The following is an 18453-nucleotide window of genomic DNA, read 5'->3' on the forward strand; positions in this document are numbered from 1 at the left end:
TTTCTCTGAGTATAGAATTCTAGATGGACAGATTTTTCTTAATTTCAGCACTTTAAATTAAAGGCTTCACTTTGTACATTGACTTTCACAGTTTCTGGCAAAAAGTCTGCCATAATTCTTTTTTTTTAATGTTTAGAGAGAGAGACAGAGAGCGCACACACAAGTGGAGGGAGGGGCAGAAAGAGAGAAGGAAACACAGAATCCGAAACAGACTCCAACTCTGAACTGTCAGCACAGAGCCCAACGTGGGGCTTGAACCCATGAACTGTGACATCATGACCTGAGCCGAAGTTGGATGCTTAACTGACTGAGCCACCCAGGCACCCCAAAAGTCTGCTATAATTCTTATTTGTCATTCTTTTGCATATAATGTCTCTTTTTTTCCTCTTGCTGTCTTCAAATTTTCTTGCTTTCAGATGTTTAAACATGAAATACCTAGGTATGCAATTTTATTATCCTACTTAATGTTCTTTATCTGTGCTCTACTGTCTGTCATTAATATTAAACATTTGCAATCATTATTCTTTTAACTCTTTGTCTTTCAGTTTGGGTCATTTCTCTTGATCTATCTTCAATTTCACTGATTCTTTCTTTGGCTATGTGAGTTTACTAATAAACCCACGAAGGCATTCTTCATCTCTGTTACTATTTTTTTTTATTCCTGGAAATTCTGTTTGACTCTTATAGTTTCCATCTTTCTGCTAAAATTCTCTTTTATCTTGCATTTTGTTCAATTTTTCCATTATAGCCTTCAACATATTAATCATAGTTATTTAAATTTCCCTGTCATAGTTCCAACTTTTATATCATATCTGATCTGGTTCTGTCAATTGCTTTGTGTCTTAATAATGTATTGAGTCTTTTCTTTTTTCCTTGCTTTTTCATATGCAAAATTTTCATAAATTATTGTTAAAATCCTGATATTCTGTGTAGGACAGTAAAGAATGAAATGAAGTAAATAGTTTTTTTGGTTTGAGTTTTGAGTTTCTCAATATAAAGATAGGCACACGTGTGTGTGTGTGTGTGTGTGTGTGTCTTTTAGTATGGGATGTGGAGTCAATCCAGTTAGGAATTGAGCTGGTTTGGGACTTTGGTAAGGTTTTGAATACATAAGTGTACCATAGGCTTCAAATTCCTCTATTGATACCTTGCATTTCGCTTTCAGAGTTTTTCCAACTATCTGCTCTATCCTCAGTTCTGGGTCGTTGCTTTGTGTTGCACTTCAGAGAGGATATCTCTCCCTGCTCTTGCTACTACCCAGGAGTATACTCCATTATCACTTCTATTTGAAGGTTGCTGGTCTGATGATGGTGGAGAGCAAGGAAGGCATTTTCTGCTGTGCTAATCAAGCTACGGTCTTAGCGCTGTTTCTCTGAGTGTGGCTCTTTCTCTGCCCCACCCCCAGCTCTAGTCCAAGCACATAATCCTGTCCATCCCCCCAGGAAAAATGTTTATGTTTATGTTTACCTCCCTTAGCTACAATGGGTTTTCTCCAGTGTTCTAAGGGTGGTAGTGCATGCTTTCTCCCTAGAATTTAAGCCTTATGTTTCCATAGTAGAGGTAAGGAATGGGGTATGGACAGAGTTCTGTGGCCCTCTGGTAACAGCCACTGTTCCCTCCCTCACACTTCTACCACGAGGCATGGGATGAGAACTGCCTCCAATCCTTTTGTGCAAGTGCCTGGTAAGGTACCTCGAGAAGAGCCGTGCAAACTATCCTGATACCTGTGGTTCCAAGGAGCTACATAGTTTCTCACCAGCCCATACTCAGTCTCTACCAATTCCTTAACAATTCGTGATGAAATATTCCTACTTCTGTTTGGTTGCATCTGTCTCAGGTAAGCAAGTGTCCAGGTCTGGTCTTGGCCTAAAGGAAAACTGTATCACCTTCAGTTTGGGCTAGGTGCTTGACACATGACCTCAGCTCCTTTATGGGTTCAAAAAAAAGTTGTTAACTTAAGGTGTGTCCACCTGTTTTGTGTTGTTGTTGTTGGTAAGAGCATGGATGTTGTTCTTTCCAACTCCCTACATCCAAACCAGAAACTGGAAGTAATTGAGGCACCTAGGTGGCTCAGTTGGTTAAGCATCTGACTTCAGCTCAGGTCATGATCTCGCAGTTTGTGTGTTCGAGCCCCACATCAGGCTCTGTACTGACAGCTCAGTGCCTGGAGTCTGCTTCAGATTCTGTGTCTCTGTCTCTCTGTCCCTCTGTCACTCGTGCTCTATCTCTGTGTGTGTCTCTCTCTCAAAAATAAATAAACACTAAAAAAAGAAAGAAAGCAACTGGAAGTAATTGGTTTTTAATTTTCTTTTGCTCTTTGCAAAGAAAAATCTTCAGCTTCGGGCTATGAAGCTATGAAGTCCTCTATCTTTTCTAGGACTATTATGTTCCTTTGTCTCCTATACCAATATTGTTCTCTTCTATAGGTGGAACTATATTGCCATTAATTGGCATTTTCCAGTACTTTGTACTTATAAAGTATTTTAGAATCACTGAAACAGTTTTCTCTGTAACAATCATGTAGGACAAATGGGCAGCATCTGCCCTTTTGTCCATGAGAGAATTGAAGCATAGAGATATGTAGTCATTTGTCTAGGATCAGAGCAAAGGCATCTTAAAACTTCAAAAGTTAATGTGTTAGTTATTTTAGGCACCAGCTCTGACATTTCACTGGGGCAAAACTGCCAGAATACTGTCCCCCAGAACCATAGGGAGAAATCAAGCCTCATTAGAGCAGTTACAATAGTAAATTTTTATGTATTTTGACCACTAAATTTAAACTCAGCCTAGATAATGACCTTTGTGATTTCCAAAGAACTTTGCCAAGTCTTTATTATGCTGGTGTCCTGAGTGCAGGGCAGGCTGTGGTAGAGAAAGAGGAGCTTTAATTCCCTTATCACTTTAGACCCTGGTAGGACTTGATCAACAGGTGAAGAAACAATGCTAATAGGGCCTGGAATATAGTCCTGAATATAGCACCAGGAACTACTTCGTTTCACCTGGAGGAGTCTCTTGCATCCAAGCATGCTCCTTCCTGGAATCAAGGCACCTGTGTTCTCAGTGCCCTCTTATGAATTGCCTGGCCCTGAGTTACCAACTGTTGGTCTTACTTTGAGCTTCTTTGCCTCCTACTTATCAGTGTCCTTCCATCAGCATATTCAGATCAATCAAGTCCACAACAGAGAGACCAAGTATTGGATCCTTAGAGCTTGAGAAAAAGTAGGAAGTATTTTTCAACAACTCAAGGTCACGTCACTGTGCTTTCTTCCATTTTTTAAAAAAAAGCTTTTGGTTTTTAACAGAAGAAAAACAGGAGCTAAAATGAAGAGCTAAGTTCTCACTCCCTTTTCATTAAACTTTTATTGTCTATGCTACAAGTCAACCAACAATAACTGTTGACTTATAAATCTGAGCAAAAGACACAATAGAGAGATACAACATCAGTGGTCATGGGCAGGCAGTAGGGGAGGCAGAGGTGAATGAATTGGAGCCCAGACTTTGGAAGCCATGTCAGCGTCTCACTTTTTTATGTCAACGTGGAAGCAAATTGCCTGGAACAACAAAGAGAGCAACTGGACTACCATAGAATCCTTCCTATGATAAACTTGAAAGCATCTTTGCTTTAAACAGTTAAATGCATTAGAGTTGACATAAAGAGGAAAATACCAAGGTGCAAAAAGTGAATATAATCTTTCAATAAAAGTTAATGCTCAGTGGAAGGTTAGTACCACCAGGGCGCAAGACTCTGATTGCATCCTAATTTTGATCAAAGTTGTAGGAACTGTTTGCTAAAGATTTAAGTGCTCTGTGCTCACAAGTTGACTTCTGTTTACCTACCACACTTCCTCATCCTGTGCACTAAAGGCTAACATTTGCCAGGAGGTTGCAAATCTAAAATCATGCTTAAACACTATTTTTTTATTGGTCAAAGCCCATGAATAAAATAATGGGTCAAACGACCTAATCTCTCTTAAGGAAATATCAACTATCAGACAACTGAAACAATATGGAACAACCCAACTTGAACTTTAATGATAAGCTTTGAGGGTGGGGTGGTGAAGAAGGGAGTTGGGGAGGAAGATATAAATGTGCTAGACGGAGGCAATAAAAGCAAAATGAGAAAATTCCAGGTAAGATGAAATAAGCACACTAAACCCATCTGTCCCACAACTATAAACCCTGAACCGAATGCACGGAGCATATATTGGGGTCCCTGAGGAGTGAATAGGAGCAGGCTAATCAGGGAAGAATACCAGACTTGCAGTACCGCTGGACAGTGGTACATTTACCATCTATTCCTTCCAAGTATCCTTCAGCCTGAACTGAATGCAGTGGATGCCAGGAGTGAACACCCCGAGCAGACAGTGAAGTCTGGGAGAAAACCTGAGGCTCTGGTTGGAGGAGTAAAAAGGGGAACTCCTAGTGATCAGAAAGTGCAGAGGGGTTCCCGGGTGGCTCAGTCGGTTAAGCATCTGACTTCGTCTCGGGTCACTATCCCACGGTCTATGAGTTCAAGCCCCACATCAGGTTCTGTGCTGACAGCTCAGAGCCTGGAACCTACTTCTGATTCTGTGTCTTCCTCTCTCTCTGCCCCTCCCTAGCTCTCGTTCTGTCTCTCTCTCTCTGTCTCTCTGTCTCTCTGTCTCTCTCTCTCTCAAAAATAAACATTAAAAAAATTTTTTTAAAGAAAGTGCAGAAATTCTCCGTTTGTGTGGCTACTTTTTCTCTCCCCTCTTGTTTCCATTCTCTCATGCACTAGCTATAAGACAATCCACCAAGCAGTGGCAGAGACCAGTAACGACCAGTAATTTGTATACCCATATGCTAAAAAATAAACGTCAACCTAAACCTCACATCTTATTCAAAAATCACTTCAAAATGGATCACAGATCTAAATGTAAAACATAAACTATAAATATATAGACTAAAATATAAAGAAAAAATCATAAATTTAAAGCATTCGATCTGGGAATATCAATGGCAAGAGAATGAAATGGCAAGATACATACTGGGAGAAAATTTTTTGAATCACAGAGCTGACAAAGGACTTGTATCCAGAATATAACTTTAAAAACTTTCAAAACAACAAATAAGAAAGAAAATTTGAGTGGGTGAAACACTTGAACAGACCCTGCACCCATGAGAATATGAGGATGTAAAAATAAGCTCGTGAAAAAGTCTTCAACATCATTAGTCACTAGGGAAATCGAAATTAAAGCCATGATGAGATACTACCACACACTTATTAGGATGACTAAAATAAAAAATACTGACCTTGTAATACAACCGATCTCTCCTACATCACTGCCAGGAATGCAAAATGATATTTCCATTGTGGAAATGGTTTGGCAGTTTAAATGTGATCTTAACCTATGATCCAGCAATTCCATTTTGAATACCTACCCTACAAAAATGAACACGTCTATTCTTGAAACAATCTGTTCATGAATGTTTATAACAGCTCTATTCTAATTGCCAAAAACAAGAACCAACCCAAAGTGGCTGAATAAACTGTGGTATGTACATATAATGAAAAGGGACAAACCTTTGATATATTCAACAACTTGGATAAAGCTCAAAACATTATTCTATAAAAGGAGCCAGTTTCAAATGTTGCATACTCTAATGTTATACTTAGATGGTATTTTCAATAAGATAAAACTGTAGGCATGGAAAACATACCAGTGGTTGCTGGGGTTGGGATGAGGGAAGGGGTGAACTATAAAGGGGTAGCAAGGAAGCTTGGGGGTTGGGGGGACAAGGAACTGTTCTGTATCCTGATTATAACGGTGGTAGCATGAACCTGTACATTTGTAAAAATGTATAATGCTGTATACCTAAAAGTGATCAATATTAGTCTGATAACTTATAAAGTAGTTTTTTGAAGAGAAATACAAAATTGAACCCAAAGGAATTTTTATCTTCAACTTTATTTTATTTTTTATTTTTTGTAATGTTTATGTATTTTTGAGAGAGAGAGACAGAGACAGAGTGTGAGCGGAAGAGGGTTAGAGAGAGACAGAAACACAGAATCTGAAGCAGGCTCCAGGCTCTGAGCTGTCAGCACAGAGCCCGACACGGGGCTCGAACTCACCAACTACAAGATCATGACCTGAGCTGAAGTCAGACACTTAAGCGACTAAGCCACCCAGGCACCCCAATTTTATTTAATTTTTATTTTATTTTATTTTTAATGTTTTTAATGTTTATTTATTTTTTGAGAGAGAGAGAGACAGACAGAGTGTGAGTAGGGGAGGGGCAAAGAGAGAGAGGGAGACACAGAATCCGAAGAAGGCTCCAGGCTCCAAGCTGTCAGAACAGAGCTGGACGCAGGCCTGAACCCACAAGCTGTGAGATCATGACCTGAGCCAAAGTCAGATGCTCAACTGACTGAGCTACCCAGGCACCCCTTATTTAATTTGTAAATAAATGTTTCATTTTTGAGAGAGATAGTGTGAGTGGGAAAGGGACAGAGAGAGAGAATCCCAAGCAGGCTCTACTCTGCCAGTGCAGAACCTGACACAGGGCTTGAACTCACGAACCTTGAGATCATGACCTGAGCTGAAGTTGGACATTCAACTGACTGAGCCACCCAGGCACTTCAACTTTATTTTAAAATGTTGGTTTCAGGGGTGCCTGGGTGGCTCAGTCAGTTAAACATCTGACTTTAGCTCAGGTCATGATCTCACAGTTAGTGAATTCGAGCCCCATAATCGGGCTCTCTGCTGACAGTGCAGCACCTGCTTCGGATTCTCTCTCTGTGTCCCTTTCTCTCTGCCCCTCCTCTGCTCACTCTCTTTCTCTCTCAAAATAAATGAATAAACTTAAAAAATATATATACTGATTTCAAGTCCAGGAATTGAAGGCATGTAATGACTGCCGACCAGTGTCATCCTATCACTGAATCCTGCCACCACAAACAGGGCTCCCTAGACCCTCGGAAAGCAGTTAGGTGACAGACTGGCAATCCTTTAGATGATCTGACAGCTGTAAATGGCCAGTCTGTACAATCCTGGTTGACCAGAAATATTTTTCTGTCGATAATTCAAATTGGTTGTCTACACTGCCTCAGAATGCCCAGGGAGTTGCCAACCCTGGAAATTACTTCCAAGTATTTGGCAGACTGATAATTGGCCACGATTTAAGTTGTTCTAACATCATTGCTCTTTTCTGCCTTCTAAAATCTATGCTTTTTTTGGTCCCTTTGACCACCCCCGCCCAAAACTGGAAACCTCTGTTTTAAGTCAGCTCCATATCTTTAACTTTCCTTTCTTTCCTGAGACCTCTGTCTAAATCCTTCTTTGTAAGTGGGTGAGTACAAATGAAGATGTCTGGTTATCTGGTGTTGGCCTAGGCCAAGAGAGGATTATGGTCTGTTTTCTGTTCAATTTCTCCCTCTTCACCCCACTACCAATGTTCGGAGAAACCCATTCGGAACCAGCATGCTCCAGCAACTCATTCGCTGACCCCTGTCTCTAGAGAGCAGGCAGCTGGGGTCACGCAGATGACCATCAACTGCCCATTTTAAACCCCTCATTGCTTTCTCCTAGCGTCTAATAATATGGCCATCAGTCGAACTGCGTATGATAAACAGACAGTAAACTTACTGGATGTGTTTTACAGAGCACTACCACCTTTGTCTCTGTCGTAGTGCTTGTCCCACAGTTTCTGGACAAAGCCTTCCAGGAATTCAGATTCCCATTTAGCCAACATCATGAGAGCCTCTTATATGCAGGGTGCTTTTATGTGTATTATCTCACTCAATCTCCAAAAACGCCCATCGTCTTCAAAGTATTTCTTAAGCACTAATTTGCACTACGTGCTGTGTTAAACTCACATTTAGGCCATTTCAGAGCCTTTTAAGGCCTTTGCAACACGATCTCATGGGCATATCTATCTAAACACACGCAAGTTTTAGAGTATTACTTGAATGTTTTTATTACGTATGTTTAAGACAGAACACCCTCAAATGTGGGCACCACAACATTTAACACACCCACCTTGGGCAAGTGGCAAGTGAGGTGTGGCACAGGGTACATAATAACATAATACGTAGTGGGTACCTGGTGCTTTTTATGATCCACAAATACAAGCTAATTGGTAAAAAGGATACCTGCAGTATTTATTCATATCACCTGTTAATCTGTCACCATCCAGAAGCTTTGGACAAGTTACTACCACAGCCTTTGGCTGAACAAAGTTTGAGCATTCAGCTGGAGGACCGCATTAAGTCTTTGAGTCTTTTTTCCCTCGTCGTGGTAAAACGTAACAATAGCTAAGCAGAGGCAGTTAGACCAGCGAGTCATCGTCTGTGATTCTTTCACTTAACCAGTGCCAAAATCAATTTTGAAGCATTATCTCAAAGTTGCTTTCAACTCGATCTGGGTGTTTCTCTTCAGCTAGAATATCACCCCCTACACTGGAATCTTTATTATATCACACTAATCTAATTTAAATGCATTTTTACTGTACTTGGTTTAATGAATGTGGAATGTGTCACTATGAAATTGCACCATTAATTTGATAAATAGGACTTGAAGGTATAATTTTTTCCAGCATTGCAGACTAATGAAGCTAAAATACATATATAATAAGAAGTGTAAATAATAAATTATTCTTAGGAGCAAAAAAATTAATTAGATCTTACCACAGATTGCATCTCAATGTCAATTTTTTTCCCCCAAAACTACTGACTTTCAAACTACTTGGAACACCATGGTAAACCTTGGAAAGTTTCTCAAGTGATTACCTTCCATCCTGGGAATCTGTTTTAAGAAACCGCTATTGTTCAAAAAATCCTTTTAAGATGCCAGTACGGATCCCCTGTTGTCATTTCTACAGGGCATTTAGAGTATCTAGATGAATTAATCTTTTTTTTTTAAGTTGCACAGTTTTATTTATTCATAAAGACTCCTGAAAATCCTTTCAGATAGTATGCTGTGGAGATGGAAAAAAAACAAAAAACCAAAAACCAGGAGACCTTCTATGCAAATTTGCCTCCAAAGGCGACAGAATTCCATCCACAGTGATTTCAGGGGAAAGTTCCTCCTACAAGCTGGCTGTTCACAGGAAGTCTGTGTTGTCCATGGGCTGAAGGATGTGATAACAGAGAGCGATGGGTCACTCCCCAATTACTGTTCAGATGCACACTCCGTGGGTAAGAACCAGATAGCCACTAAGCTGGAAATTAGCTGGGTAATACGCACACTAAAACCAGAGACCAGATAATGCTCCAAATGAGATTCTATTCCTTGGGCAGAGGGAAAGGAATTATGACTGGCATTATGAGTTTTGGTTCAGGTTCGGCATAAGAGCAGTGACTTTAGTGTTTGTATATATTAGCCAGTAATTCCGAGAACTCTAATTAATGGAATCTTTGCAGAAGACATCAGCTACAGGATGTCCCGTCTGCTTAGAAACACAGAAACTACTGAAATCACAATGTACAGCGCTGTGAAGCCCATTTGGAGATTCCAGTCCTTGTTTTAATTTTCTATATTAAGTTGAAAAACAAAGTACCCATCATACACAATGACTATGTTTTGTGTATGTTTTCTTTGTCAGATATAAGGGTTTTTTAGCTTCGTTTTCAAAATGAAATTTTCCCTTAGGAAAAAATTCCAAGGAAAAGGGGAAAGAAGCTCTTGGAATTAGAATGAACTATGTGGGGTCCACCCACCCTCTCTTTTTCCCCAGTTGGAGGTCTGTACATTCAAAGACAATTTAATCACCCTCTGTCCCTTCCCTGGCCTGATGCAGGACGCTGAGCCAAATGCTATCCCGGCCTTATTTTCTATTCCTAGTGTGTAGTTTAACAAACAATGTTTTTATTTCTTGTTATTTGATTTGGAGCCAAAATTCTGACGTGGCATCAGTTTTGTTGCCAGATAATGCATTAAACCTTACTGAGGGGTAAACATAATGATCTTCATTAAACCCTTTAAATGAACCCACCTCCTGCTTCTTCAGGTTGAGAAAAGCATTGACAGGGAACATTGTGGAAGCGTCTTGGAGTTATTTTCTTCTTGTAACAGGGGGAGGGAGAGATGAGTGGCAGCTTTTAGGGGGCGAAAGAAAGTTAGGTAAACATAAAAGGTTTTGTAAGATTTCCTCTCCTAATGGCAAAGTTTTAGAGCAATAAATCACAATTCAGTCAATACCATTAGTTTTGGGGCATTATATACCCTCATTAAAGTGCATAAACAATTATATTTATTGAAGGTAATGTACTGTGTAGTGCATTATAACGACACTCATTAACATATGTAATCATCATCTGAATGGGCTTTACTACAATGTAAACTGATAATGGCATGATTGCACACTGGGTTATTAACTTTTCAGTCTTAAGATAATGAAAGGTGATGCAAGAAACCAAAAGCACATATGCATGGCCTTTCATTTGTGAGTTATGCATTTCCATCCCCAATTCTAAGCTCAGGTACCCATGCTCAGGAGTTCATTTTACCTATTGTGTTGACACAGGACCAGATTCCACACGGTGCTTTGAAGTGGGGTGGGGGAGAGTATGTGGCAGGAACTAGCTCAGACCCAATAATGAAGATAATTCTGCTGGTGACCTATTTCCATCTTACATTGTGGCTTATACCGTTCATTCTCTGGTTTCAATATTTTCCCACACAGACGTGGATGATATCACCTGCTCTAAGAAAAATGAGAACTTCCTCCAAACTTTTCCTTTGAAAATTTCACTTACCAGGCAGGCATTTGCCTAATGATGAGGAAACATTTGAAAAACCCAGATTAAGGGGCAGTCTACTAAGGTGACAAGACCATGAAAGATGACGAAACAGTGGGGAACTATTCTAGATTAAGACAAACTAAAGAGACATGATAACAATGCAGTATCCGTTCCTAGATTCAATACTGGAGCAGAATTTTTGTCTCTTTTTCTATAAATATATCTTTTATTAGGACAATTAAAAATTTTGTATAAGGTCTATAGATTTGATAACAGCATTTTATTAATGTTAATTTCTTGATTTTGATAATTATACTGTGATTATATAAGATGTCCTTGCTCTATATATGTATGTAAAAGTATCTAAGAGTAAAGGCCCTTTATGTCTGCAACTTACTCTCAAATGCATAAAAAATGAATATATACTTATAATAATGATAGTAAATACTATACAAGGAGAGAATCAAAAAGCAAATCTGGAAAAAAAAGTCATAATTTGAGTGAAGGACATTCAGGAATTTTTTGCACTACCCTGACAGTATTCTCTAAGTCTGATATTATTTCAGACTAAAAAAAAAGAAAGAAAAAAAAACATTTAGAATTAAAGACTTGACCATAAAAAGGCCATGACTTTAATTAAGCAGATCTTTGGCTGGCATTATCAGCAACAAGTCAGAATAATGATCAGGATCTCAGTACTCATTTACGTCCTTTATCTGCTCTGTCAGTGGAAGTCCCAGATTTGTGAGGACAGTTCTTAATTCCTTTGCTCCCAGCTGATATCTATTTCCTATATTTTAGAGTCAGGAATGACAAAAGGTTCGTGATATGAAAGGTAAAAGGCATTGTGCTCTAATCACCAAGATTAAAGAGTAATAGCGGTAGCCACTTAAAATTCCCTCTTAACCACGACTTCACAACCAGTTTCTACATCAGCCTGAGAGCTGTTCTCAAAAGAATGATTGACTTACATCTCTGCATAAGCCCGAACGAAAGCACTCCTGGCTGTTTCCCTCCTACACAAACCACTGCCTACACACTCTTAAGTAGCACCCAAACTTGGACCAGTGGGTCATGCAGAGTGGGTGTTAGCTTCCCAACCACACTCGTTATGGAGAAAATGAGGCAAATAAAGCTACAGTAAGTTACCCACTGAAGGAAGGACCACAATGAGACTCATCTCCGAAGTTTCTGGCGTTAGTCCTCTTTTGCTCCTCTAGACCACATAACCCTATGAAAGCAGTAATATTAATGTAATTTAAATTTTGCTTTCTTGGACATGTTTTTGGTTGTCTAGTTTCCACAGCGTTTCCCAGAAATGGAGGATTCTGTAGCTGAGAGCTACCCTTTTCAAGGTTCGGTTATGAAGGCAGAATTGACTGTGCTCAAGAACTACAGAGCAAACGTAATCAATAGCTCTCTATAAATAAGAGGAAATACATAATACATATGCATTTATCTAGAGATAACTAGACTTGAAGACTACATCTACTGGGTTAATGTTTTTATTAAATCATATTAGTGTTGGCACAATAATCTTTTCTCATTATAAATACTGAGCACTTTTATTTACTACAGGGTATAGCTTTAAGAAATTTCCAATTGACTGACAGCTGCCTGTCAACTTCTGACTCTGGAGAGATCCAGGAACTCAGCTTGCAAAGCTCCAGGGAATTCTAAGGAGCTCCAAGATGGTTAATGGCTGTCCATTAGCGTGAGGCCCAGCGGAGCCCTAGAATCTGTTAAGTGGGAAGTTCTTGCTGTAGAAGGTCATATAATTCCCTATTGCCATCCGAGGGAACTGGGAAAATTCAGCTTGAAGCAAAGACTGGGGTGCTATAAGTTTATGTACTAAGGGAAATCACTTCATGCAGTTTGGTATTACCGTACACCATGTTTTATTTATACTCTATACTAGATGAGAAATTGAATACTATGCTCTTTTCTGGCAATGGAAACTTGCCTTATTCTCCTGAACTGGGCACGGCATCAATACAGCAGCTTGCAGCCTTTTTGACTATGTATTATAGAGTGGCTTCTGTGCATTATATATTAAATCCGATATGCACTGTGAGTTTATATGCCACACACACTACATTTTTCTATATTACGTCCTGCAATCTATCATATTAAGTGAAAGGGGTGATGGAGTGGGCCTCAGGTAATGTAAAGAAGATTGCTAACAGCTTGCATGCTGCGTTGAGAGGAGGTAAGTATTTCTGCAGTGTGCTCTGTGTATATACAGCAAGTGAGCACACAGCAAACTGACCATGTAGAGAGCTCAACATCCCCGGCAATGGAATTAACCACCTATACACTAACGAAATTACCTACTGGCCCAAGCAACATGCCTGCCCCATTAACAAAGCCCAGAAAAGTTTCATGGGAGCCAAACAGTCCTTCCCAGAAGTGGGAATAAAAATGAGGTCTGGCCCATTAAAGAAAAAGCAGCAGCCCCCCACCCCCAAACAGTCAAACAGGCTAACAAAGGGCCTCAGCACAGGAAACATGGACATGTGTTCAGCAATCACAGCCTCTGGGCTGTTAATACGTGTCTCATATTCTTCAGTCTAATATGTGGAGGAAACCTGGAGATCCCAACTCGAAACATCATGTAAAAAAGAACACAAAAGCAGTGACTAACAACTGATAAAGGAAGAAGTGCTGACTAGCCTTTTTGAAATTAAAGTGCATTTTTTCCATGACATTATCTGTTCATGTATCAGAATTCCTAAATCTGGGAATATTCAGAATTGTGTTACCTGTCTTATCAGTGTCCCTGGAATTGTCTCTTGTGGAACTTTCTAGATCAGGATGTATACCTATCTGGGCCTGTCTTTTTATTTATTTATTATTATTTTTTTAACGTTTATTTATTTTTGAGACAGAGAGAGACAGAGCATGAACGGGGGAGGGGCAGAGAGAGAGAGGGAGACACAGAATTGGAAGCAGGCTCCAGGCTCTGAGCCATCAGCCCAGAGCCCGACACGGGGCTCGAACTCACGGACTGTGAGATCATGACCTGAGCTGAAGTTGGACGCTTAACCGACTGAGCCACCCAGGCGCCCCTGGGCCTGTCTTTTTAGCATAACTTTTATGGCTCATGGGGAATTCTGATGGCAAATTTTTATTTTTCTGTGAAAATTTCTTGGTTCTGCTTGCTTATTGATTTGAAGGTAAATGTTTTCTTATCACCTGACACCTAGGTATTGTGACTGCCCATCAAGACTTTGACCTTGTGTTCAGCCACTATGAGTTCCCCTGGTCGTGGACTGCCTGGGATCCTACAGTTACTTTAATCTGCAGCTACTAATCTTGGAATTACACTTTAAGAAAAGAACCCCACTATTAGACACTCATGACTACCACAGGACATCCCTGCCCTCTCATTGTCACTGCGGAATCTGTTTCTGGAAGCCGAGGAAGTGGTCACAGGATGAAGAATCTTTTCTATCAATATTAGTGAAAAGAACCATCACTTAAGGTGCTGTATAATCACTCATTATTTCTATTCTTCTAGCCCTGATAAACTTCATGCAGTGAGGGGATTGTAGCTTTTGTAGAAAGAGACACTTGGCCTTGACTATCAGGCTTTACAATACATCTCTGGTGCAATATTATCAGGTGACACCAATTCATCCCAGAGCATTTTACAGCTTAACAGAAGGTTTTGATTTCCTGGAGGAGTCTTAATTGATTCTGAATTCTTTAGCATTCAACCTTCCTCACGACGATTGTTATAAGACTTAATACAGGAAATATTAAGTTTAGACAAAGAAGGCCCAGAAGGGATACTTTTGCGGACTGTCAGAGATATGTTTCACTATTAAGTGGAAGTGCCGAGCTAGCTGAGGGGCCTTGGGCTTAAGCTTTAGGCCGCTTTATGCATTTCTCCAGCTGCCCTGGAAGGGGAGGGTCCACGTGACCCACCATCTCCACTGCCCGATGATGTATGGAGTGACACTGACAAGTCAAGGAAAATGAGCAGGAGTTACTTCCAGCTTTCTTCCATCAAAGGGAAAGCTGCCAAAATTCAAAACTCTAAGGATGCAGGAGAGCAGGGAAATACAACATCGGGAAAATGGCTCCACTAGGAGAAGCCTGTGCATGATACGCGGAGGACTTCCTGGAACCCATTTTGCCACAAAATTTGCACCAAGTTTCTTTCCTGCTACGGTTAGCAGCCTGTGGCAAACTTTCCCTCAAAACTTTTAGAAGGACTGATAGGGGAAACCATGAGGATGTGATATTGATAAAATAACACCAGTAATGGCACATGTTTGCTTTCATTAATCGAGAGGAACTATTCATCTTTGGGTTGCTTAAAATAGCTAGGGTGTCATGATTTGCCTATGTCTGGATTATAAGGATGCCAGGCACCCTGCCTCCTTCTCTTGAACAGGTGCATCCGCATCACTCCTCACCAATGCAAGTGGGTAGGTGGGAAGGTAGGTCCTCTAGTCACCAGAGAAAGACATTACCTTAAGTGAATCTTCATTCGTTCTTTCATTCATTAAAGCAAAAGTTTTCTGCGCACCTACTCGACGTCCAGCACTCTAACATATTCACAGAAGAATGATGATGGGGAGGATCTTCCCCCCATTCCTATAGGGATGCAGCTATATCATGAGGCCAAGTTGCCACAACCGAACATTCCTCAGCCGAGATTCATCTTCCATGTGGCACTCTACAAACCAAAACACAAGTTTACTTTGCTCTCATTTTTGTATTCCCCACACTACATACATATGCAACGTTTCCCAGTATACCATCTTATACCAGTTTATTTTAAAAAAGAAAAAGTACATAATCATTCTGCAGCTGTCAGAAGCGCCTGGAAAAGCCCAAGAGTTCAGTATGAAAGGTGCTATTAGGTTGGGAAAAACACCACGGCTGCCACAGATGGCTCATTTTCACAATAGACCTGAGGTTTAAAAAAAAAAAAAAAAAACAACTAGTTGTTTTGCCTGCAGCATAAACAAGGAATATTCTCCTTGAGCAAGTGGAACGGGCTTTGCAGAGATGAGCCTCCAATCTGTCTTGCTAAATTCTGACATTAAAAAGAAACACATATGGGTACCTAAACAAATACTCACATGGCACAAGTACAAGCCTAGGGTAGTTGTATCCAATGCTTGACTTTAGAAAATTGTGGGGCAGTGTCTGCAGCATTTTAAAAATTAATAATAATATTTTTATGGTAACAGTAACACATGCTCATCTTGAAAATTGGAGAAATAGGATAAAATCTACCCATAATTTTACCATCCAAGGATGACTACAATAACTCTTTGGTGTATTTCCTTCCAGTCTTTTTTCTGTGTGTGCATATACACACACACACATATACATATATATATATATACACATATACACATATATTTTCACATACATATACGTATTGTGTATGTTTTACATACACATATACATATATGCATCAAATTATGTATATATAGATATATAACATACACATATTCCATGAATATATTTAAAATAAACATATATATTGTATACATCATACATAGGTATTTTTTCTGTGTATATATCTATTAGAAACATATATATTTCTCTTTTTACATAATTGAGCAGTACAACATATTTATATATCTTCTCACTTTCATATTTTTCCTTTATTATTTAATATTATAATTATAATAGGAACGATTTCCCATGTCATTAATCATTAGTTGCACTCCCTGAACATTTTTAATGACTGCATACTATTCCATTATGTGTACACATCATAGCTTGTTCAATAAGTCATCTATTATTACAAATCTCAAAAAGAGTTGCCACATTTTCTGTTTTCTGTAGACAATGCTTCATTAGCCATCCTTATATTTAAATCTTTGGCTGTGTCTCTAATTCCTTACATTAGTATAGCAAAGAATGATCCCAGCTTAAAACATTTTTTAAGACTCTTAATATATATTGCTAAATACTTTACCCAAACAAATTTTGTCTGCAGAGGGTAAGAAATGTTCCTGATTAAATATCAAAGCATATGGCAAAGGAGCCAATTTGGTACAAAGAGTGTAACTCATAATTTTTCATAACTTCATTAAGACTTTGTCCAGTCTACTGGAAGTAAACCCAAATGGAACTATTTTGTAGCTGACAATCGGAACTCTACACTGATCATCCAGTTTTTAAATTGAGTGTTTTAATCACAACCCCAACCCTTCAAAAATAGCATTAATATTTGATATTGTGTTTTTAATCACTACCTTTGTTTAGAACTATATCTCCACTAACACTTAATGTTATAATTTTCTGAATCATCTCATTGAAGGACCTTCCACAAGAGCAAATAGTTTTATTAGAAGGACCAGGAAAATGTTCTTGTTTATCCTAATGCACAGAATATTTTGGACCCACATGGTATCTTTCAGGAGACAACATATTCTTCCCACTCTCATGCCCCTCCTTAAAGTCTCCCTTGAAATACAAAGTAATCTGAAAATTGTAAAGAACATTTTATTGTGTATCTGTGTGTTTTTTCCCTTTATTTTGTGGCTTCAAATCCATCTTCTGTATAAATACACGGCTGAGGTCAGCCAAAGATGGCTGCGTTCAGGCTAGTTGAGCAAAGGTTGGAGTGAACCCCAGCGTGCCGAGGAGGGTTGTGAGCAGAGCATAAGGCTCAAGATGAAAAATCATGAACCAGATGATACTGTCAAGGAAGACTTAATTTTCAATATCATAACCAGAAAAATTAACCACCTCCCAGAAGCAGAAAGGAATCTATTTGAACATGGATCAGTTTATATTGGACTTAATGCTGCTCTCTGTGGTCTAATAGCAAATAGTCTTTCTCGACGCATCTTAAATGTGACACAGGCTCGTATAGCTGCTGGCTTACCAATGGCAGTGATCCCATTTTTGACTGCGCATGCATCTTACAAAGGTTTTGTAAATCTACCTTTGAATACAGGTGATTTGAATTGTGAAACCTGTACCATAACACGGGGTGGACTGGTTGGTCTTGTTTTTGGTGATCTGTGCCCTGTTTTCTTGGCTATACCTGTGAATCGTGGCCTAGCAGCCAGGTATGAGTCAGCCCTGCTACCAGAAAAAGGAAACATCTTAACTTACTGGACTAGAACTTCTAAGCCTGTCTTTAGAAGGATGTTATTTCCCATTTTGCTCCAGACCATGATTGCCGCATACCTTGGATATAGACAATATAAATTAGTTATAAAGGCTCTTCAGTTACCTGAACCTGGCCTAGAAATTCAGTGATTGTTAAACAACTTTGTACACAAAAATAAAACCGTAATGTATGAAAAAATAAATACACGGCTGAACAACTGTAGTGATCAATATTATCTTTATCAAGGACACTAAAGCAGTGAACATATTGCTACTCAGGGTCCCACATGGATCTGCATGGAGTTGGATTTGAACCCACAGTCTCCCTATTTCCAATTCCAGGCAGTTGAGCTACCCCCAACTCTCCCCCAACCCAACACACAAAACCCCCAGGATGATCTATGCCCTTATGTGGAAAATGTGATGGATAGAGACAGCTCAAGCACTAACCTGGAACCCAAAATCAATAAAAGTATTAGAACTGGGTGCTCACAAATTGGTAGCCATTTAGTTCCCCTACTATTAATTTTTTTCTTCCAGACATGAGTTGGGTGCAGTATGTGGACTACAGTTTGCCCTTGAAGATATGGCAGCAGGCCGAAGGAGGGACCTTTTTCACCTAGTGCTTCAAACAATCTTCTTAGTGGGTATTTACTTCA

General features: G+C 39.5%; 1 protein-coding gene across 1 annotated transcript; it reads left to right on the plus strand.

Moving 5' to 3' along the window:
* Positions 1-17237: 17237 nt before the first annotated feature.
* LOC106978471 (transmembrane protein 126A-like) lies at positions 17238-17997 on the plus strand. Its single transcript, XM_053206379.1, has one exon. The coding sequence runs from the start codon at positions 17351-17353 to the stop codon at positions 17942-17944; it is 594 nt and encodes a 197-aa protein (XP_053062354.1). The 5' UTR covers positions 17238-17350; the 3' UTR covers positions 17945-17997.
* The last annotated feature ends 456 nt before the right edge of the window (positions 17998-18453 follow it).

This window comes from Acinonyx jubatus, chromosome D3, assembly GCF_027475565.1.
Source record: "Acinonyx jubatus isolate Ajub_Pintada_27869175 chromosome D3, VMU_Ajub_asm_v1.0, whole genome shotgun sequence".
NCBI classification, from domain to species: domain Eukaryota; kingdom Metazoa; phylum Chordata; class Mammalia; order Carnivora; family Felidae; genus Acinonyx; species Acinonyx jubatus.

What these genes read in the sequence shown, in the direction of transcription:
- LOC106978471 (XM_053206379.1), top strand. Translation starts at nt 17,351, where the DNA reads ATGAAAAATCATGAACCAGATGATACTGTCAAGGAAGACTTAATTTTC.